This window comes from Prionailurus bengalensis, chromosome D1 (genome assembly GCF_016509475.1).
Source record: "Prionailurus bengalensis isolate Pbe53 chromosome D1, Fcat_Pben_1.1_paternal_pri, whole genome shotgun sequence".
Classification (NCBI taxonomy): domain Eukaryota; kingdom Metazoa; phylum Chordata; class Mammalia; order Carnivora; family Felidae; genus Prionailurus; species Prionailurus bengalensis.
The window spans coordinates 56,185,686-56,209,524 of record NC_057346.1 but is presented as its reverse complement, the minus strand read 5'-3'; the positions used below and the strand labels follow the sequence as shown (position 1 = coordinate 56,209,524).

Below are 23,839 nucleotides of genomic sequence, written 5' to 3'. Positions count from 1 at the left end.
ATTATAGCATCTAACTGTTTTGTGGCTAATACACAGGAATACTACTGATTTTTATATTTTGAGAGTGTGTACAGCAACCTTGGTAACATTAATTCTAGTAGTTTGTCTTAGATTCTCTTAGATTTTCTATGTATACAATCAGTGTTTTAGTGAATGACGGCATTGTTTCTTCCTTCCAGTTTTTACTTATGTTGCTTTTTCTTGGCTTCCATTTTATTATGGAAGAGGAACACTGACAGTGAATAATACCCTTGTCTTATTCCTGACTTTACAGAGAATGCTTCTAATTTCACCATTAAGTACTGTATTTATTGCACGTTTGGATAGATAGCCTTTATTCGCAAAAGGAAGTTTCTCTCTATTCCTAGCGCAACTAAGAGTTGTTTTTTTTTAATCACGAAGGTATGTGGTTTGGGGATTTTGTTCTCATTTTTTTTATTGTCTGACAATCCCCATCACCTGTTTCACCCATCCTCCTCTCACCTCCCCTCTGGTGACCATCAGTTTGTTCTCTTATGGTTGAGGGTGTTTCAAGGGCGCCTGGGTGGCTTAGTCTGTTAAGTGTCTGACTTTTGATTTCAGCTCAGGTCATGATCTTGCAGTTCACGAGACTGAGCTCGATTGAACTCCGCTTCAGGCTCTGTGCTGACAGCTCAGAGCCTGCTTGGGATTCTGTCTCTCCCTCTCTCTCTGCCCCTCCCTTGCTCACGTGCTCACTCTCTCTCTCTCTCTCTCAAAATAAGTAAACTTTAAAAAAAAAAAGTGTTTCTTGGTTTGTCTCTCTTATTTTTCCTTCATGCATTTGTTTTGTTTCTTAAATTCCACATGTGAGTGAAATCATATGGTATTTGTTTTCCTCTGACTTATTTCGCTTAGTGTAATATATTCTAGCTGCGTCTACCTCATTGCAAATGGCAAGATCTCGTTCTTTTTTATGGCCAAATAGTATTCTATTGTGTGTTTGTGTGTGTGTACTGAGTGTGTGTTTTTAATTTTATCAAATGCTTATTCTGAATCTATTAGGATAACACTATATTTGTTCTCCTTGTGTTAATTAGTGTTAATGCGTTTTCTAAAGTTAAGCCATCTTTGCCTGCTGGGACGTACTCTATCTGGTCGTCATGTATTATTTTTTCCTATATTGTTACACTCATTTTGCTAATTTTTAGAATGTCTACCTCTGTGAACTGAGGTGAGGCTAGCCTAGAATTTTTCTTTCTCACATAATAATCCTTGTCTGATTGGGTAACAAGGTTTTAATAGCCTTATAAAATAAAGTAAGGATCTTTCCCTTCTTTTGTATTCTCCGGAACAGTTTATATAAGGTAGAAAAATCATCTATACAGCGAAGGTCTGATAGAACTTAGCAAAAACCTAGTGGTTTTTGTTTGTTGAGAGAGGAGGGTGCAGATTTTTAACTACTGATTTAGTGATTATAGTTCCATATATGTTCTATGTTTCCAATTTCCCATGAACTCACTCTAGTCTGATCCCCAGTGCAGTCGGTAGACGGAAACTCCTTTTATCTAGGTAGATATCTGCCGAACTCTGTGTTACAGAAAGGGCGCTTTTCTGTCCTTATGCCGTTCCGCGACTGGCATTTAGCCTTGCTTGAAGCTTTCTCTTTTCTTGGCTTCCTTGACGCTAACTACCCTCCCCTGGTTTTCCTCCCTTCAGCTGCTACTTTCTCTGCTTGTCATGTTCCTCCTCCTCTACTTGATCGTTAAAAATGGAGCTCTCCGTGGCCCCATCTTAGGTCTTCCTCTCTTTTTTTCTCTCTACTCTCTTCTCATGTGATCTCATCCATTCCCTCAGCTTTGGAAATCGTCTATGCACATATGGCCCCCAGAGTTACATTTTCATCCAGACTCTCTCCTGACAACTGTGTGTAGCCAGAGATCGACTTGACACCCCCCCACACACAACCCCCTGTAGAGCATCACAGGCGCCTCAGCCTGGACATACCTGTAAGTGCCCTTCCTCTCTCTTCCTGTCAGCAAACGCTCACATCAGGGCACGATCCTTGATTCCCCTCGCACCAGATCTAGTCTGATTCATCAGCAGACCCCGTCATCTCTCCCTGCAAAGTGTATGTCGAATCCGACCACTGCCCCCCGTGTCTACTACGACCACCCCAGTCCAGGGCACCACCTTCTCTTGCCCGACACTGCACTAGTCCAGTTTTTCTCCCTAACTTCACTCTTGTCCTGCCTCTCTTCATTCCCCACAGTAGCCAGAGTGGCCTTTTTACATTTCAGCTGTATCTTAATTCCTCCCTGCTCTCAGTGGCTAAAATAAAATTCAGGCTCTTTTCCGTGGTCTTCCTGCCCCCTGCCTCCCCACTGCCTCCTCTGACACCACTCTCCCCCCCTCTCGCAGACGGTCGCTGTCTGGCCTGTCTTGTTACATGAACAAGTTCTTTTCTGACCCGCTGCTCCTCTTCCTTCTACCACCGTTCTCATCTACCCCCTCATGTGGAGGGGACAGTCTTAGAAAAGGCACAGTAGCTTTATTGGCAAAGGACAGACCACCTTGGCTATCGTACATGCTCACATTAGGAACAGAGAGCTTATATAATTTGGGAACCCTTTTCAAGAAAAAGAATACAAAACTACAAATACAAAATTAGAAAAAATGTAAATACTTGGGGCTCCTGGGTGGCTCAGTCGGTTGGGCATCCGACTTTGGCTCAGGTCATGATCTCGCGGTCCGTGAGTTCGAGCCCCGCGTCGGGCTCTGTGCTGACAGCTCGGAGCCTGGAGCCTGCTTTGGATTCTGTGTCTCCCTCTCTCTCTGCCCCTCCCCTGCTCATGCTCTGTCTCTCTCTCTGTGTCTCAAAAATAAATAAAAACATTAGAAAAAGAAAAAGAAAAAATGTAAATACTTAAAATGAAAAACAAAATGGCAACAAATTACTGGAACTTGAGAGATTGGATTCCTTTCTTCTGAGATCTCATTAGAGAGAGATGTTCATATAGAAATGCTTCCACATTGCAACCCGCCTGCCCTTCCCCTCCTAAAACACTGACATTTCCAGCAATTCTCACTTCTAAGGTACAGAGGAAATAAATGACTTTCCAAACGTGGTTGACCCATGAACCTATAGCAATAAAACTAGAATCTGGGTCTCCTGGCACTGATGTAGTGAACCCATTGAGCCCTAAACTCACACATTTCTGCAGTGCCCCTCCGTGCCAGCATTCACATTAACGCTGAGTGAGTAGCAGGTACCCCTTTATGGTGCTGTCACGAAGAATGGGCTACAAGGTAGATCCGAAGTACCACCACATGAGCGCTACCGAATGATTCCAAGCAAAAACCACCACAGGAAGCCAGCCTGGAAGTTACAAATGCAAACAAAGCTGGAGCGAGCACTTTTAGCCTCTGAGGAAATCTGAGAATTTCCGAGAGCGACCGTGGACTGAGGACTTCCCTCCCAAGCCTGTGCTCCTTAGGGCAGAGGGTAAAAAAACTCACACTCCCGAGGGAGCCTCTTACATCTTTTGTAAAAGAAAACACTTCCATTTTCTGTGCGGTTGTTACCATTCACAGACTGGTCCCTGCGGAAGCAGATTTGCTGTGTGTGCTTTTGGTGTCGAGGATTCCAAACTGGCGGAGGAGGGTCGGTGCGGCCGCTGACTCCCTCCTCATGGTGGGCTTCAAAGCCGTGTGACGGCTTGTTTGTTTGGTTTTTTTAAAAGACGACGTTATGAAAATTTCCTGGGTGACGTGATTTTTCTCTTCCACGTTACAGGATTCTGATCTAATATCAAAAGCAGCTACCTGCTTCATCCTAAAACTGACGTGTTTTCCTCATGAGAGGGTTAGGTGGAGCACGGTCTGAGTGCATTATGCTGGGTCTTTCCAAAAGGAGCCGCAATTTTCTCATCCTCAGATCACCAACCCCATTGTAACTGCCAAGCAACACAACTTTGAAAAGTAGACTTTCAAGTCACAGGTTGTGCTCTTGAGTATTTTGGTTAAAAGCCACCAGCGTGCCATTTAAACATACCGTCTTACTTTTGCTACCGACTGCCAAGTCCAAGGTTCAAATTGACATGCACACGCTCAGCTGATGCGAGTGCTGAATTACGGTCGGGGAGGAATGTCGATGGAAGCTGCTACTTGACGCCTGCCAGTAAGACGATAAGTTGCAAACCGAGTTGGAGAGATTATGTGCTGTGGTTGTTGGGAACGGGCTGGGTGATGGGGCCCCGGCATTCAGGTCCCGGGACAGACTATGTCTCTCCTCTGTTCTCTCACCCCTTCTCCCCTGACCTCCAGATAGACCACGCTCATTTCTGACCTCAGTTCTTTACTCAGACAAGTTCCCACTGCCTAGAAGAGCCTGCCCTTGCCTCCGCTCTGCCCAAATGTTGCTCTCTCACTTTAAGATCCAGCTCACATCCTGCGTCATTCATTCATTCACTCTACAGGCACAGTGGCAGATACCGAGATAAATATATATTCCCTCAAGAGCATAGGTTCACTTCTCCCACCAAGTGTTAGCCACTAGGCTCTTGAGCAGCTGGAGGGTGGGGACTGTGTCTTCCTCATCCTGATTATCAGCCTGCTATCAGGGAAGCCTAAAATTATGTGAGTAAACGAACTAGCCATCGTCTTATTCTATTCATGGAATATACTCCTTGAACATTCGGAGGGAGTCATTGGCTTCCTTGTGGGGGCTGTGGGTGAGACCTGAGACCTGAACAAGCCTTCATTAATGAGACAGCATTTAGGGGAGCTGGAGCACAAGAAGGATTTGGACGTGTGAAGGTTGGGGAATAGGATCGGGCAGGTCAAGGAAATAGTTGCCCAGTTATACCGAGCCTGGAAAGACTATGGGTCGGAATACCGACCCCACCACTTACCGTCTTTGTAATTTCAAACAAGTTTAAGCCGTCAGCTTATATTTATCTGTAAGATGGAGTCAGTAGTGCCTGCCTGACAGAGTTGCTGCGAGGATTAAATATATAAAGTCTAGCATACTGCCTCGCACACAGCAGTGGTCACTAAGTGGTAGCGGTCATTATAAAAAAGTAGTGGATAATTGAGTCACAGTTTTTATCTACACTGTAAAACATTAATCCATTCTTTGTTAGAGGTGTTTCGTTTTTCCTTTAAAATCTACAAATAGGTATAGAAAATGGTTCCCGGCTCACATTTTTTAATAGCGGCTCATGCCATCTTGTATGTTAATGCTGCAAAATAATCATCTTCCCCCACTTGCTTTCCTTAAGTCCTTTATAAAAGTCCTTCTGAAGCCATCGAGATAAATACCCTACAAATCTGTTTGCCTACCTACTTTTTCTGGTACCTGCCTTCTTAGGTACCTCTCACATGGAGTTAGAAGTTACGAATAGTAAATCTCTTATTTGCATAATGTTCCATGTTTTTATTTAAGTTTGCTAGAACCCTGTGGGGGAGGCAGGCCAGAGCTGATGAGCACTATTTCACAGATCAGAAAACCGAACCTTAGAAACGTGGAGTGGTCTGCCAAGGTCACATGCTCCTAAGTGATGGGGGTAAGGCCAGAAACCCAGATATCTGACTCCAAGTCCCTTGTTCTTTTCACCACACCGTGCCGCCCCTTCTTCGTCAGTGGCTATTCTCCTTCTCTGCCCTTTCCCAGCTCTCCTGTCTCTGCATCATTTAATTTCTAGCACCTATTACCTTCCACAGGGAAATCCACCGAAGTCAAGTCCAGACATGCACACGCCACAATATGGAGGCAGTGGGTTCTGGTGAAAACATTCTTTGTAGCTTATCCTGCCCCATTTACTCAGAGAGGTAGGAAACTAAGAGTCATAAAACTTGGTGAAGGATGTGAGAACTTAAGACCAAAAGAAACAAAATGATTACATGTTTCAAATCTACTAATGAAGAAACAAGAAAACTGATGGAAGCACATGGGTTGGCCTAAACCATAACCTTTGCCCCCAGTGTTTGCCTTCCTCCAATTTCACGTTCTGTTTTCAGAATAAGACATGATAAAAGCAGGATTTCAAAACCATCTGTCCTGCTTCGTATGTGGAATTTTTTATCCTAAGTTTAATTTTTCTCCACTATAAAGCTTAAACCAGCAGCTTCATACAGGGCAGTGTGATACAGCGGAAGGAGCACTAGAGCTGGGAATCCAAATGTGGTCTCCAGCTTCAGCTCTATCACTTAATTTCCATAAATTGTTTTTGAGTATCACTTTTTTAAATGGAGTTAATAGCACCAGGCTTATTTCCCAAACGTAGTTGTATGGAGCAAATGACATCATGTCTGAGCGATTTATAAACTCAAAAGAACTATGCAAAGTATTATTAAGTAGGATTTAGGCCTTTAACAATTCAGTAACTGTCTCCTCTGCATATAGCACTATTCAAGAGACCAAACAGATTCAAAAGTGTAAGACAGCCCCTGCCTTGCTTGGATGACAGTTGTTTAGTTTATAATCTAAATGAGTAGATAAGACAAAGTAATATTTTGAAGGACATGACTCACAAAATTTTCCTATGCATTGTGCACTCTGGTGGTCACGTGGGACCTGGAGCCTGGCACCCAGCCTCAGTGGACAGGCTGTTAACCCATGGAGGTCAATCTTGGACTGAGTTAGTTGACGTTTTAGGACCAAGTGTACCTTTTTTATAGAGACCGCATCAGATTTCAGCGATGTATTGAAGACGGGACACTGAAGAGGAGTGTCCTTAGCTGTTGTGCAGCTTCCTGGCATGTTTTTGCAGATTCCTTCTCTCACTTAACGAAGTGACTTAGGAAGGAGCAAGTAGTGGCTTTATGCATGGTCATCTCACTTAAGCGGCATAAATCTCTAGATGGTGTTTCTGCTGACCTGTTTCTTACCTAGTCTTCCATTCCTTTTCATAAATAGAGAGAATCAAGCTGAACAGCTTTTTAAATAAATAAATAGATAGATAAATAAATAGATCGATAAATAAATAACAGACGAGTGAATGAACGAACTTTGGCACATTTTCAGGAAATGCTTTTTAAAGTAAACTCGGGATAATGAAAATCAAGACCAAGTGAGCCAGTCTATTTTCTTTAAAAAGTTTTTTTTTAATGTTTATTTTTTTGAGAGAGAGAGCAAACAAGTGAGCCTGAGCTGGAGAGAGAGGGAAACACAGAATTTGAGGCAGGCTCCAGGTTCTGAGCTATCAGCACAGAGCCTGATGTGGGGCTCAATCCCACGAACTGTGAGATCGTGACCTGAGCCGAAGTTGGCCTCCCAACTAATGGAGCCACCCAGGCACCCCTTTTTTTTTAAATTTTTTTAACGTTTATTTTTGAGAGAGAGAGAGAGAGAGAGAGATAGCAGTCTGTTTTCTTTAAAATCCAAGGGTAACAACATAATAGTTTAGCTTTTAAGCCAAACTATCCACTTTGAAGATGGGGCAGTCCAACGTTAACATTTTTCTAAAAGCCGCACTCTTTAAAAATAAATGTGTCCTCTTTCCTTCCTTCCATCACGCTTATGCTGAATTCAGAACTAGTTTTTGGCAGGTGACTCCCAAGGGACTTAAAAAAACATGTTGTCTAGCTGATGTTAGTTTTTAAATTTAGATCAAATGACATTGTCTTTGAAGTCTCAAGAGTACCACTTAAGGTAGATGGGCCCACCTTTCAGAATATATCCTTAATATGAAAAGTGAAGTCTGGTCAAAAATAAATGAAAACGAAAGTTTTATTGGAGTTATTTACTCTAAGATAGCAATTGTAGAAGGAACCTTGACAAGTCGTCTCATTGCCTCTCGACAGGAACACACAAGGCATATGGGTATCTGTAGTATTTTAAAAGACCTTGGGGGACCAGGCTTCTTCCATAACTCATTCCAGAGTTTAAACACCCTCGCTTCAGGAAATTCTTCCCTATATTTAACTTACAGGCCCCCTCCTGCGGTTAACACCCATTTCCGCTTTTTTCTGTCTCCAGTCAGGATGGAGAACAGCTGGCCAACATCCTTTGTGTGCTAACCCTCCGTCAGTGACAGAAAGTCATTTGGGTATCCCTGGGCTTCTTTTCTCAGCCGCCAGCAAACAAGTCTTTGAACCAGACTGGAATCTTGTTTTTTATTTGTGTTGTTTATTTCTGTTAATTTCTCCTGAATAGAAAATAATACATTCTCAATGAATCAAATTTGGAAGATATAAAAATATACAGAAGGGGGAAACAATAGCTCTACGATCTAGGGACAAAAACCATTGTTAAGTTTGTCGGTTTTCTATGTATTTCTTATATATTTGAGATCCTGTCATCTATATCAGCACTGTCCAGTAGAAATACAGGCTGAGAAGGGCGCCTGAGTGGCTCAGTCAGTTGAGCATCTGACTTCTGTTCAGGTCATGATTCACAGTTTATGGGTTTGAGCCCCACATTGGGCTTTGCGCTGACAGTATGGGGCCTGCTTTGGATTCTGTGTCTCCCTCTCTCTGCCGCTCCTGCATGCGCACGCTCTCTCTCGCTCTCTCTCTCTTTCAAAACTAAAGAAATACAGTCTGAGCCACGTATGTAAATTTAAATTTTCTGGCAGCCTTTATTATAAAAAGGTAAAAAGAAATAGGTAAATTAAGTTTAATAATGTATTTAAAATTTTTTAATGTTTATTTATTTTTGAGAGACAGAGACAGAGCACGAGCAGGGGAGGGGCAGAGAGAGAGGGAGACACAGAATCCAAAGCAGGCTCGAGGCTCTGAGCTGTCAGCACAGAGCCCGACGTGGGGCTCGAACTCACAGACCGCGAGATCGTGACCTGAGTTGAAGTCGGACGCCCAACCGACTGAGCCACCCAGGCGCCTCGATGATATATTTTATTTAATCCCAATAAAAACCAATTATAACTCGTCAACAGGTAATCAGTATTTCTTAATTATTAATAAAATATTTGACGTTCCTTGTTCCATGCTAAGCCTTCTGAAACCAGCGTATGTTTTATGCTTAGAGCACATCTCAAACCCAGCTAGCCGCGTGGCAGGTACCCAGTAACCATTAGCTAGGGTTGGGCAGTCTGTACAGCTGTATATATCTGCTTTTTTGTACATCGCATCTTAAGCCTTTTATCAATGCCATTTAAAACTTTTTAGCATCGGGGCGCCTGGGTGGCTCAGTCAGTTGAGCGTCCGACTTCAGCTCAGGTCACGATCTCGCAGTCCGTGGGTTCGAGCCCCGCGCCAGGCTCTGGGCTGACGGCTCGGAGCCTGGAGCCTGCTTCCCATTCTGTGTCTCCCGCTCTCTCTGCCCCTCCCCCGTTTACGCTCTGTCTCTCTCTGTCTCAAAAATAAATAAAACGTTAAAAAAATTTTTTTAATAAAAATTAAAAAAAATAATAAAACTTTTTAGCATCATTTTAATGGCTGCATAATGTCTTCTCATTTAGATTTACTGTAACTATATCTTTAGATTGTTTGGTTTTTCACGTTATAAGTAATCCTGTAGTGTTCTTTTTTTTTTACCTGCTTTTTTACATGAACAGAATGTTTCTCAACACTTTGCCAAAAGAAAAGCCATAAGTTATTCCTTTTGAGTACAACTAATTAAATCCATTTATTCATAAAACAAACACATTCCCTTAATACCCATTCTTTACTACGTTAGACCGGAAAGTGAAGGAGTAGATTTCAAGAAAGAGAAGACTAGGTCCCTCCTTTGCAGTGTTTACAAGACTTGGCTCCATAGTTGGACTGCACACATACTGTATTTTATTCTGCTTTATCCTGCCCTTCATTTCTTACTCTTCCCCTCTATACACGCACACACAGACGGATTAACTCCCCCTTATGCTTCAAGGCACCAATCAAATATAGCCTCCTGTGATGAGTCCTCCAGATGATAACTTGCTCCCTCCTCCATTACAATGTATGAAGTGCATATTGTGCACAAAGCACCGTGGTGTTAATTGGTTAACTCTCTCCATCTTCTCTCTTACATTGGGAACTCTTTATTGATAGAAACCTTATTTTATACACTTCTTTATTTCCAGAGCCTCGCAGACTGCCAGGCAGTGAATGTGGATGTCAATTATGTCTACCAAAATATGTGTAGCAATACAAGTGATCATATTAAACATCAGTTGGATAGCAAAATTCAAGTACTGAGGCTGTTCAAAGAGATCACATTAAACTGACATGGTTAAAGAAGGCTGATTGAAGGAGATAGGAGTTGAATTGGACTTTGGCAGATGGGTATATTTAAATGCATGGAGGGAAAGAATTAGCAGAAAAGCCACCTATCTATCCCGTACTAAGAAGTCAGTGTTTTTTGGGAGGGACCCATCAGCATGTGCTAAGTATCAGCAGACAAACATCCTTCTAGATCTAAAGCACTGGGTTAGGTTTCAAGAAGGCTGTAGAGCTATGGTCTTTGCCCATCAAAAGTTTGACAAGAGTTTGCAGCATTAAAAATGACCTCTGACTACTTCATTGTGACCTTCGAATTTAAACTCAATTTAGACGCAATTCCCTGAGTTTTAAGTTTGGAGTTTAACATTAAAGATCATTTTATATGATGCTTTGTCAACAATTCTGTTAGTGGCTGGCGATATATAATAAGCAGTGTCATTATAGCTAATGTCAAACGACTGTTACTGCAAACCAGGCAGCCTTCCAAAGCATTTTGAATATATTACTTAGTTAACTCATTTAACTCTCACAATGGCCCCATGAATTAGAACCCACTGTCCTCCCTCGCCTTACAAATGAGGAAACTGAGGCACAGAGAGGTTAAAATAACAATGACACAGCCATCAAGTGGAGGACCTAAAACTTGGCCCCAAGCAGAATAGCTTTGCGGCCCCACTTTATTACTCAGTACAGCCTCTCTTATAACTATGTTAAGAATAAAAATGTTTTATACACGGGATTATTTAGCATCTTGTGATTCCAGAAAAGGAATGCTGTTACTATAACCCTCTCCTGGTTTTCTTCCTTCTTGTCACATTTGCAGGCTCCCTCTTCCTCTACCTCGTCATAAAAACTGGAGCCCCTCAAGGTTCGGTCCTAAGCCCTCTTTTCTCTCATTTCATTCTCCAGTCCAAGGCGATCTTGTCCACAACCATCTTTTTAATTATCACCCACTCTAAAATGAAGCACAAGTGTAAATCTTCAGCCCGGATCTCTTTTCGGATATTAGACCTCTATTCAGATTGCCCCCTGGATGTTTTCACAGCACATTCTGTGTGCCTGTGTTTTTTCCTTCCTGCCTTCCAACCCAACCACCATAAGCCTCGTGGTCTTCCAGTGCTGTTTTCAGCAAATGGAATCTCTAGAAAACCATGCATAATCCTTGGTTCCTCCCTTTCTCTCTCATCCCCATATCTAATCTTAGCAGCCCCTGCTGATCTCCCCTAATGTGTCTACTTGTCTATGTCCTCGTATTTCCATTCTGGTCCGAGCCTCCATCATCTCTCACCTGTACTGCTGCACAGCCTGTGGTCCCCTAGCATCGACTCGGGGCCCCCTCCAGTCTGTTCTCGAACTTCAGCCAGAGTGCACTTTCCAAAATACAAGTCAGTCAATCGATTAATAAATCTCTCTTTCTCTTCACCACCTTCCCCACACCACCACCCCCCCCTCCCCAAATATCCCTAGCCTAAAACACTTTCACGACTTAAAAGAGAAAATTCTAGACATGGCCTATGGGTTTCTGCATGGTCTAGACTTTGTTTTCCTCTCCAGCTTTATATTCTACCATTCTGCTCTTCACTTCACGACCTTTCGGGTCCTCCTTGTTCTCTCTCCTTTTGCCTGGAAGATGCTGTCACCTCTGACCCATTCTTCACCTGGTGAACAATTTTACTAACCCTTCAGTTCTTGGCCTTTTCTGGGTCGGTTCTGTTACAGGCTCTCTTAGCCCATGTCCTCTCCTGCACGGCATGTGTCAGAGGTTATCATTTTACGTTTTTGTCATTATTCTGTGGCAGTCTCTGTCCTCTCCCACAGTGGTGTAACCTCCACAAAAGCAGGAACTGCGGCCTTATTTTCCACCATTATTATATCCCCAGTGTTTCGTGCATAATAGACACTCAATATATATTTGAATTAGGGAGTAAATCACTTCATTTGTTAATATGCATACGGTTTCATACTGTACCTCTTTTAGTAGCACAGAGGACTACAAAAGATAAGGCTTCCAAGATGCTATTCCTGGAGCCCCACAGTCTCGCACTGTGTGATGATCCTGTGACGGCTAAGTGTAATTCAAGCACTTCAGATGAAGGCCTCCAGCATCTTGGGAAATGGTGGCAGAGCTACTCGCTTGTCTTTTAAAACAGCAAACAACTAAATCCCCATGGTTCAGCTCATGTCAGAACTTATTAGAATGTGGTGGTTCCGCTTTCGCAGTGTCTCGCAAAGACTTAAATTCACAGGTTCTGCCATTGGCCTCTGGAGTCTAAAACCGCCTTTAGCTCGCTTTGCAGATCTACCTTTGAAATTCGGAAAGCATCCTCCGACCAAAGTTTTCGTTTGTCGACTTCTCTCTGAGGTTGGGCTCTGTGACACTGCTGTTCCTCTGGTGTCCCTGGCAGAGGTACAGCTACTTTTCTTCCTTTTTTTTCTTTCCCCCTAATTTTCAGCATGAACACTTGATAAGCTCCCATGTCTCAACTGTTGGCCAGACACTCCAAGGGGTCCCCTGGTGTCATCCCTGCCATCTCTGTTTCTACGGTCCTTATAATGTTTGTTGCCTGACTGTAATTTTAATACATTAATTTGTATGATGATTTCTTACAATGAGAGCTGATGGGTGAAGTGGTTGACTTGACTCCTCCTGGGACCCCTCTCTGTCTCCCTGAAGGATCACCCTCTATTCCCTGAGCCCAGGGAGCTCAGGCTTCGGACTGAACTGGCCTCCAGATGGGCTCCTGCCTGTGGGCACCCTCTGAGCCTCTGTCCGCTGTCCTGTGCTGAGGCCTCCCTTTCCCAAGCTAGGCCCCGTTGTCCTGATGGCCAGGCCCTCAGTCAGATCACATAGCCCCGGGAAATGGACTTCTTCAGCTCGCTTGTTTTACCCTTTGCCTGTGGAACTTTCTCTTTCACAAATAATTCATCTTTCCATCAGCCCTTAGTTTAAATAAAATCTAAAGGCTTCCTTGTTCAGTTATACCTTTTTAAACTTTGTGTTTTTATTTAGTCAGATTTTGGCAGGGAACCTCCCAAGCTGAGCCCGGGGGAAAGGTGACCATTGGCACAGGTTTCAGCCTCTGCTTTTGGCCCAAGATTGTTTCTATTTTTATTTTGTTTCTTGTTTCTCTTAACATCCAGGGCAAAGATTAGCCACTTTTCCTTATCTGGTAATGGTGAGAGGCCTTTAGACTGCTTGCCTGTGGTCAGGGGACTCCGTGCTTAGAAACGTTGACCCCCAGCCCCCCCCCCCCCAGGAGGTTAAGAGCTAACTGTTACATTTGGCTTTTGCAAAACGAGGCTCTTTGCTTCCACCCGATCTGAGAGAGAGCAAGGAGAAGGACGGATCCGAACTTCTGCGGGGTTTTGAAAAAGGATAGTAGTCTAATTTATGGAGGTTGTTTTTTAAAAAAAACGAATTCTATGTCATAATTCTGTAGCTGCCAAAAGACGTAATTCTACCTCAGCTTCGCCTTGGCAACCTTCTTTTGGCACTCTGCAGCCCTGTCGTTGCTCTGCATTATTTAAGCAGTAATCTTTAAGAAGGTGAGAAACTATTATTGCTTTTTAGCACAGTTGACATGCTATTGGCACAGAGCAGTACCAAAGCTTCAAACATTTCTAATGGCCGTAAACCAACTTAAACACCTCCATGCAGAGGCCTCACTGCCGTGAGGTCATAGCTTGCTGCAGGGGGAGAAAGAAGATCGAATGTTGTTTAAAAGTGGGCCTTTTTTTTTTTTTCTTTCTTTTTTTCTTCTTAAGTATTCTTATTCCACCGCGTTGTAGCTGTAGACTTTGGCCAGGATCCAGACAATCAAGATTTAGCGTTTTGACCAGCTGTGATCTAGTAATGTTTCTCAGAGGAAACATTCTGTAGGAAGAAAAGACACATATTTAAGACGGTGAAGTGTGCTCTCTCCCAGTACCTTTATGGGATGGGACCTGGTTGTAGACAGATAAAACAAGGACAAGTGAATCTGGAGGAGAACAGGGGAAAAAAATCACTTCCAATAGCTAAGACTTCACCTCACCTTCGAGAACTCTCTCGATGTGGTAAATCTTTCCATTTTTCCCTTATTTCATTTTCCCCTAAGTCCCCACCTTTATATCATTTTGTGACAGGATGTACTTGTGTTTTCATAATTGATGCTTAGATCCGTCAGCATTCTTACAACAGAATAACAATTCCAAGGAAATCAGAAAGGCCACGCAAACTTAATATAGGCAAGAGAAGAAGAGAAAGAAAACATACCAAGCCATTCGGCCTAAAAATTATTCTTCTGAGTCTCACTCCTCCCTCAAACAGAAGTACGATCGATCACATGTAGGCATTGTGGTGGCAAGTCCTGGGGACTGGGAGAGAGAAGGAAGCTAACGCTTAACTTCGTCGGGTTGTGTTTGTTCAATCACGGTTAGTTGCTTTGTGACTTGGGCAAGTTACCTAACCGTTATGCCTGAGTCTCTTCATCTGTGAAAGGTGGATTATGTTTGTAATACTTCATAGAGATGAGGATTAAATGAGACCACGTAGAAAGCTACTAACACAGTACTTCATCACACTTCATCAATGTTACCTGCCGTTGTTTTATTATTAATAACAGTCTGTGGAGTACCTCCTCATTGTACTAAGAGTGTTAGTCCTCACTGTAAAAACTGTTAGGTGGATATTCACGTTTTACAGAAAAGGAGACATTGGTTCAGAGCCGTGAAGTGCTTCACCAGTCTGCCATATCTCATAATGGCGGAGCTCCGTGTGGAGGTCTGGAATATATATGGGAGATAGGGAAGCGGAAACATATTTTGGACCAGTGCTCTCTTACCCTGTTTTCCTTCTCCCAGTCCTTGTTCTTTTTAAAGGAGGCTATTGCCTTAGGCAGTACAACCAGCAGAAAGAGGAGGAGGAGGAGGGGAAATTGTGGAGGCAAGAATAGCGGAGTGGAACGAACTGGGTTCTACTGTCTCCCAGATTGGCCTCATGACAAAGTGTTTGTATAATGGTTCTAAAAGGCTGAACGGGGTCCTCCTCATTTAGGTTGGGACAACAGAAATTCTCCCTCTTACAAAAATGCTTTCTCCCTGAAGCTAAATTCGTACAGAAAAATGATACATCAGAGGTCTCGGGACAACTGGAATGTACCTCAAAGGATTCTGGGAAGTTCTTTTAGTCCCTAAGCATTTAGCAGATCATGTAAATAGAGGCAGTTGAGCATTTCTACTTTATTCAAAGCCTCCCCCGCCCCCCGTCTACAAAAAAAAAAAAAAAAGAAAAGAAAAAAAAAGCTGCAGTGATGTTTCACTTCTGGTTGATTTAGTATTTTTCTTTCAATATTCTTTTACATTTGCCTTAGTTCTTTTTCTCCTTCTTGCAGCTAGCTCCCTGACGTGCAGAAGTGGAGAGGGGGCAGATGGGAAGAGTTCCTTGTGTCCCTCCCTGTTCTAAACAATTTTATGTAGGAAGAAACAGTAGGAGGGAGGAGACCTAGATTCTGGCCTTGCCTCTACTCCCAGTTACCTGTGTTCCACGGTCCGAGACATTAATGCCCTTTAGTCTCAGTTACCCCTTCTGTAAAATGAGGGCAATTCTTTGGGAATCCGAAGCCCATGGAAGCTGGTAATAATGACAGCAATCACAATTGCAGCTACTACTGACATTAGTATGTACGTCGGGCATTCTTCTATTTCAGGTGCATTATTTTATTTAATCCTTACTGTAGTCCAGTGATCTGTTTATGAAGGAGGAAGCTAAAGCACAGAGAAGATAAGGGACTGCCTACAGTCATATAACAAGCAAGTGGTGAGTTCGACCTTAAGTTATAACTCCAAATAGACGGCCATGACTGCAGAGCTTGGAGGAGGGTCTAGGTTTTGAGCACCCTTCCTCGTCACCACCACTATCTCCAGATATAGCTGAAGAGATAAAAAAATAACCAACTGCAATAAATAAGGACTCCCAGAATGAGAAAGAAATTAATCACCTTAATTTAGGGAGATCAGAGAAGACTTTGATCCAGAGAAGCCAAATTTAAACCAGACTATCCTCCTTGACCTCTAAACTCCAAACCACTTGACTTCTCCCTCATCAGGCTATTGTTTGTGACTCTAGGGTATCCTTTTGTACTCGTGGCAAAAGGTTGATTATGAAGTAATCTAACAGTCCCGATGTGGTTCAGTTACTCAACAACCTATCCCACGTTTCCCTAAACCGTGGCCTGGTAAATTGGCCATTACAATATCTGTGGGTTGTTGTTTTTTAATAAATTCCTTCTAATTGCAGCATTAAACCCCAGATGTCATGTTTCCAGGTTTCCAGTTTGGACTTAAGCCAAGCTGGAAAAGACATCCATCCACTCGAGGCAAACAGCCAAGGAGAATGTGTGCGGTGAAGTAGGGGACTTGGTCCAGTTACCAAACCTCGGGCTCCGGGCCCCCAGATCTAGCGCCATAGAACACAGAGGGAGCCTTGGCCAGGGTGGAGGATGGAGCAAAGCTACCATGTTTCCTGCTGCATCCACCCCTCCCCCAAATATCCAGGTTTACTCTGGTTGTTTCTAAGAGGAAAAATTCCCCGTAAGTTATTCATCACAATTCAAATAATGCACTAATTTCATTTGATAAGTAAATTGTCAACAGCCTTTAAAAATTGGTCATGTAATTAGGAAGTCTATGCATTCTGACCTCTTCTTCCGTCTCGATGAAATCGTTGTAAACCCGCGCTATAATCAGACAAAAAGAATCTTGAAACCTCCCAGGCATTCTTTTTTGATCTATCATTTGCCTCTTTAATTGCTACCTTTCTATTGTGTAGGGAATAATAGAAGTAACATGTCCTTTTTTTTAATTGTAAGAATTTAGCTTGTACTAAAATGTGTAATGAAGGTTCCTTTTGGAAACTTTCTATCAAATGCAAAAATCTAAATTGTTTTATTAAAAATCTATGCATTGTGTTTTTATACAGAGATGCTCACAGCAATTTGTTTTTTAATAGTAAAATTTTAGAAATATCCTAACTCTACACAAATAAGAGAATAATATTCCATTCAGTAGAGCAGCCATTTAGAGCTATTTACCAAAAGATTTTAATAAATTCCAGTGGTGGGATACAGAATTATATATATACAACAAACATAACTTCAGGGTTTTTTTCTCTTTTTTAATTAAACACATATATGTAAAATCAAAGCCTAAAAACAAAATACTCAAAATTATTCGATAGGCAATAGGCTTGTGAGTGATTTTTATTTTTTATGTAGTTTATATTGTTTGTGTTTTCCAGGGAGTATAAATTATTATAATAATTAAAAATGCATGTGTGTTTGTATATATTTTAATGTAATCATTCAGCACTTCAGCTGTTTAGAACTCAGGTATCTGAAAAATCTGGAACACTGCTGAGATCCTGGAAGTGATAAAAAAATTAACTCTAAGCAGCCAAAACTAATGTTACAAAACTCATAAAGCCAAGTGTGTTATGCCCCGGCCATGTGCTGGCCCCTCACTCAAGCCGATGTACTCTTTTGCGCACAGTTCTCAGGCCATCCACTACACGAGGGCACAGTGAGCTGGCAGACATTAACAAAAGACAAGGGCCTGCAGACAAGTGCATCAGCGCACGTGCGCCACCAGCCTGGCAGTGAGAGAGGACCCAGGGAAGCGTGGGTACAGGTGGGAGAGCCCAGAGACCCGGACTTGTGCCCCTGAGTGTCCTGTCATCTCTTCCCCATGTCACAGTTCAGTAACACATGTTCATAGTGATGGCCCAGTGTTATTAAGAAAATCCTCTTTTCTTCAGCTTACTCTTTTTAAAATTGTAAGAGAGACTTTGGGGCACCTGGGTGGCTCAGTTGGTTGAGCATCTGACTCTTGATTTTGGCTCAGGTCATGATCCCAGTGTCGTGGGATTGAGCCACATGTCAGGCTCTGTGCTGAGCATGGAACCTGCTTGGGATTCTCTCTCTCTGTCTCTCTCTCTCTCTCTCTCTCTCTCTCTCTCTCTGTCTCCCTTTCTCTCTCTCTCTCCCTCTCTCTCTCTCTCAAATTAAATATATATATATTATTAATTATATATTCTATATATATTATATATATATTATTAATTATATATTATATATATATTATATATATATATAAAATAAGAAAGACTTTAATGAAAATGCTTGAAAAGTCTTATTGCACATGACTAAAATGGGGAGAAAGACAACATGTGGTGATTAAAGGGCAAATTTTAAATACGTAGACTTCCTTGTCTACCTATAATAACTCATCTTTTTTACCATTATTCAGGGGGGACATTTTACCATTACTTGGACTTTCCAGATTGTATCTGACGGTATCATTCCCTGGGTTCTCATAAAAATCTAAAGGAACTGGAGAATGCTGCAAAAATCAGGATGTCAGGGGGCACCTGGGTGGCTCAGTCGGTTGAGCATCCGACTCTTGATTTCGGATCATGATTCATGAGATCAGGCCCTGAGTCAGGCTCTGCGCTGACAGTGTGGAGCCTGCTTGAGATGCTTTCTCTCCCTCTCTTTCCACCCCTCCCCCACTTGTGCACATGCATGCGTTCTCTCGCGCGCGCAAAGTAAACATTTTTTTTAAAAATTGGGATGTCAGAAAATGCCAAAGTCTCTACCTCGTACAGACTTAGAATCCATCCATTAAAATAGGAGTAGCACCCCAGAGCTTAGATACAGGCTGAGCGGGTTAGATGAGAAGGCCTGTGTAATGGCATTTAGCTTGAGGTGTGGCATTCCATTGGCACTTAGCAAGTGTCAGTTGAATTTGAATATGACTTTCCCACTTGGGACGCAACAGACAGCGTGGGCTCTGGAGTCCGACCAAATTTGGCTCAGATGTGGGCTCTGCAGCCTTGAACAAAACCACCCACCTGCCTACCTTTTCCACAAGGTAGATGTGAGGGTTCAACTTTATTGATGTACAAGAAAATGGTAGCTGCCTTCCCATTATAGTTGAGAGGAGGGATGTGACACTTTATTACTCTTCTGTTGTACAAAGCTGTGGAGAGCTTTCAAGGGGTCTCAGAATCAACGAAGGCTACAAAATCCCCTGTCCTCTTGTGTCGTAAGCACAGCTTGTGCCCAGGTCTGTTCCTCATGCCCTGCTTTTTGTCAGCCCACCTGTAGCCCAGCGGAGAAGCAGAGCAGAGAGCCCACGGGGTGGGGCCGGGTGGCGGTGGCAATGAGGGTATCATGTCGTTCACCCTTCGTGGCAGTGAGTGCTTAGGCACCTGGCCTCTGGCTGTGTGCCAGTTACGTCACTTTCAGCATTCCAGGCTGGTTCACTTGGTGCTTCTCACCCTCCTGGGCTGGGGTGGCAGCTGAAAGCTTGGCCCGTCTGCTCCAGAAAAAAAAGGGTCTGTGGGTGGTGCTGACGCTTTGTTTTGGTTTGATTACCTGGGCCCCCTGCAAAATCATTCAGAGAGGGACACTGTCAGCAAGTGGTACAGTAAAAACAACAAGATTGGCAAAAATGTGTGGCTTACCCAATCGCTGTGAGTTTTGACAACATATTAACTGAAAACCTAGATTAAGGCCAGTAGATTTGGCTCTGTTTTGTTTTGTTTTTCTTGAGGACTAAAAACAGTAATTTACTGGGCTGCTTGTGCTGTTTCATATGTACCCCAGTGACCACCCCTAATTATGAAATCTCTCCAGGCACCCACGCTCATAGCCAAGCAATGGAGTCTGGTAGGCCCATGGATTAGAAGTCTGGTGGTTGCCTTTTTGCAAGAAGAAGAACCCTTGCTTAGGTGTCAGAGACCACAGGCATAATCTAGGACCAGAAAAAATCTGAGAGAAAAGGGAGCAGGGAGCTGGCATAAGGGCTCGTGGCTGTGGACATGGGTGGAAGGAACCCTAGACCCTTCCTTCTTTTTCAGGGCACTTATCACAACTGTACTTTGAAAATGTATCATTTCAATAATTATGGGGGCCTTTCTTCTGCAAGATTGGAAGCTCCTCAGAGGAAGGGCCTGTCCTGTCTTGTATCTGTTTCCCCTCCCCAAGGCTGGCACATGTAATAGCTGTCTGTTGGGTGAGTATAGTTTCAAGTCTCATCTCTTTTCCAGCCGAGTAGCTGTTTTGTAAGTCACCTCTGTGCGTGTGTCCTCATCGGAAGAATACAAGTCAAAGGGATCTTGTGTTTGCACCTCCGTCTCTGGATCTGTCTTTTCCTATCAGTGAATTGAGCTATCTTCATCCAAGTGTAGTATCTAGAACTGTGATCAGTGCCACAGGGGTGGCTTAAGTAGCCCAGCATTGAACACGACCGTCATTTCCAGGGTCTGGATACTTGATTTCTATGAACTCATTATTATTTATTGTTTCAGACTTAAGAGCAATAGCGTATACCCTGCTTTCTTGACAGGGTTTTTGTGAGAACCTAGTGAAATGGCATATGTGAAATGTCTTCAGGAACTAAAATGCTAAACAGTGATTGTTATTGCTGGCCCAAAAGTATCTTCCTGAGAAGGGACTCAACTTCAAAAGAAGGCACTGAAGACCGAGTATTGTAAAATGTGTGCGTGACTGACCTGATAGAAGAGAAGCCATTTTCCAAGTTAATTTTTCATTATGAAAAATATAGATAGATATACATATTAGATAGATAGTAGTCCATTAGATAGTCCATTAGATAGATAGATGTCTCCTTGGTTCCCTCTCTGCCAGTTCTCTAATGCAGGGTGATTAGCATTTGGGTATCAGAAAACCTGTTGGTCATCAGGTCGTGAGGCGTGGGATGTAGTCTAGCCTGCCACTGCCTCCCTGAGGTTATCAGGGACAAGTCATTTAACTTCTGTGCCAAATAAGGATTCCTGCTTCATGACGATAAGTTAAGCATTGAATAGTTAATAAAAGAATATAAATACCAATAGCCCTTTGGACCAGTAAGGTTGATTACATCCCTCAGATGCCTTTTTTTCCAATCCCACCTCTCCAGGTACACTTCACCTCTTCCCCAAAGACATGATTTCTCTCCTCTCGCACCCTGAGCACCATCCTCTGGATAGATCATAGGGTGTCTTGTATCCTTCTTGAAGGAAGCTCCCAAACTTGAATTCAGACTGCTTCATATTTTTTCTTGCATCCGGACCCTACAATTAATACTAGACTTGATTATTATCAATTTTTATTATCTCAAACCTAAATATGTTGTTTCCTGTCTCTGGATCCGGAAGTCTTAGGCCGAGTTCGAAAGCTGAAAATAACTTCTCGTTTTTGTTTGTCTTCTAGCGATAGACACCACACCTCCAGCGCAATCCCTGTTCCAAAGAGACAAAGCTCCATATTTGGAGGTGCAGATGTAGGCTTCTCTGGGGAGATCCCTTCCCCAGACAAAGGACACAGAAAACGGGCCAGCTCAGAGAATGAGAGACTCCAGTACAAAACCCCTCCTCCCAGTTACAACTCCGCGCTAGCCCAGCCTGTTACCGCCATCCCTTCCGTAGGAGAATCCGAGAGAAAGACGACATCTCTGTCCTCCTCCTTGGATACCTCCTTGGACTTCTCCAAAGAAAGCAAGAAAAAAGGAGCTGACTTGGGTGACAGATTAAGCGGAGGTCACGTGAGTGTGAACACTAGCCAAGAACAAGAAGGAGCCCTCTCTGGACTCCCAGCCGCCGTCAACGGCGCTCTCCTGCCCGGCGAGCAGGCTGGCTCCTCCGGCGTCCGGCTCCCGGGGGCATTCCTCCCGGTGCCGGAGGCCGAGCTCTGCTGTACTGTGGAGCAAGCGGAAGAGATCATCGGGATGGAAGCCACGGGTCTCACCTCGGGCGATCAGCTAGAAGCCTTTAACTGCATCCCGGTGGATAGCGCCGTGGCAGTGGAGTGTGACGAACAAGTCCTGGGAGAATTTGAAGAGTTCTCCCGAAGGATCTATGCACTGAACGAAAACGTGTCCAGCTTCCGCCGGCCACGCAGGAGCTCCGATAAGTGAAGTGAGCAGCCAGCCGGTAGGACCAGGACAGAGTCGCTGCCTGAAATGAGGATAAAAGCTGCACTGGTTACCCCTTGTAATAATTATGACACGAAATGAATATTAATGGAGGATATTCCTCGGAAAAACAGACTTTGTAAATCACGGAGGGGCTCAGGATCGTTGTGTATCAGTGGGCCAGACAAAGTTAGAGTTTGCTTGCAAGGTTTGCTTTTCAGGCCTGACAACTGTTTTAAGGCAAAATTCACTCTCTAGCTCGAGTCACCTTAAAGATATTTGTCTGCTTTTTAATTTACACTTCTGTGTTATCCTCAGAGGGAAGATGATAATATATAAATATGATAAACTCACCTTTAGTTTCTCATAAGCATTTGCCCTCAACATAGTTTATAAAACTTTGGAAAACCGAATATTCAAAACAAAGGTTTTCACCAGTTAACTCAAAGACCTTTGACCATCCGTTAGTTTGATGAGTAAGAAGCACAATGGTCTCCTTATACCCAGGCCCACCTGCCCCTGCTCCTGCCCCTGCCCCCAGTCAGCCTCTCTGCTGCCCCGTCTTCACAGCAGGTGGGTCGTGCACCCTGAAAACTGAGGACAGCAGAGTCACTGGTTCTCGAATGCGGTAGCCAAGACCTTCCACCTCCTCAGATCAGCCACGCCCTTAACGTAACCCTCCAAGGAGAGGGAAAAACTTCCCCTCTGGTAGATCCCAGGGGACCCTCAAGGGCTCCCAAGGTTGCAATAGTCAGATGACATCCAGTGTCCTCTGGGGACCAGAGTTTTTACGTGGGCAGACGCTGCAGTCAAAAACCAGGCATGCTTTCTGGCAGTGCACTCACCAGACAAAAATCCCCATATGTAAATCCCATGTTAATTTATTAAATTTCAGTTGGAAAGGAAGGCGCTGTATATGTTGAAATACCCGTAGAGAGTCAGGCTGTCCAGTGTGCCGACGGCAAGGCTGTTGAGATAGTTGGATGAAGAGGCTTAGATGAGGCATAGAATACTATTGGTGTATGTGCAGTTGCGTTCATATTAAATTATGTTCTTCAAGTCCAATTTCATCCCCGGAGCTCAGATTTCATTTGCTATTGCCATATACTTTATATACCCAAGGACATTGCCTCAGGGTTGCAAGCTCTTTAAGGAAAATTTATGCATATACCCATGTATTGTATAGAAGAATAAAAACTGAATTTACTTCACTTGACCTGATTTGTTCTTTCCAATTCTGAAATCCGTCTCGAACCTACATCTCCATCTTCCATCACGACAGGACAGGACGAGCCTGGACAGAAACCGTGGCTGTACCTAAGCTAATGTCGTTGACTCGAGCGTGTGCTGTTCCGCACAGCAGCGCAAACACCTTCACAGGTGTTCTCTCCAGGAACTGCATTTGTCCGATGTAACAGCTTAACTCCTAGGTTTCATGGTCATTTTCATATATTGTCCAAGCACTCCTGAGCTCAAGTTCTCATTTACAGCTTTGTTGTCATGCAGAATGGTTCATGTTGTTGTTTTCCATATGTAAAGAGAACTCACCCAACCCATGCTTGACACATGGACCCAACCTGCAAGCAATTAAGAGCTTTAAGTTGATCTGAAGAAATCCATCGTATTTCACATACAGAGGTGGAACCACTCCAAACCTAAAGCAGAAGCACTCTAGAGTCACGGCTTCTTCGCAATGTCCTGCCATTCACGGTAGAGTCAATGAGGGGGGAGATATCTGTGGCTTTACATCACGCTGGGCTGTGTG

The 23,839-nt window shown here is 43.4% G+C and overlaps 1 protein-coding gene across 2 annotated transcripts in view; it reads left to right on the top strand.

Moving 5' to 3' along the window:
- The window catches only part of UVRAG (UV radiation resistance associated), a 297,500-nt gene extending 274,215 nt beyond the window's left edge, over positions 1-23,285 (top strand). For both annotated transcript variants that reach the window (XM_043580203.1, XM_043580204.1), the window contains one exon: positions 21,375-23,285. In XM_043580203.1, the coding sequence (XP_043436138.1) occupies positions 21,375-22,077 (703 nt within the window). In that variant the 3' untranslated portion in view covers positions 22,078-23,285. The remainder of the gene's footprint in view (positions 1-21,374) is intronic.
- The last annotated feature ends 554 nt before the right edge of the window (positions 23,286-23,839 follow it).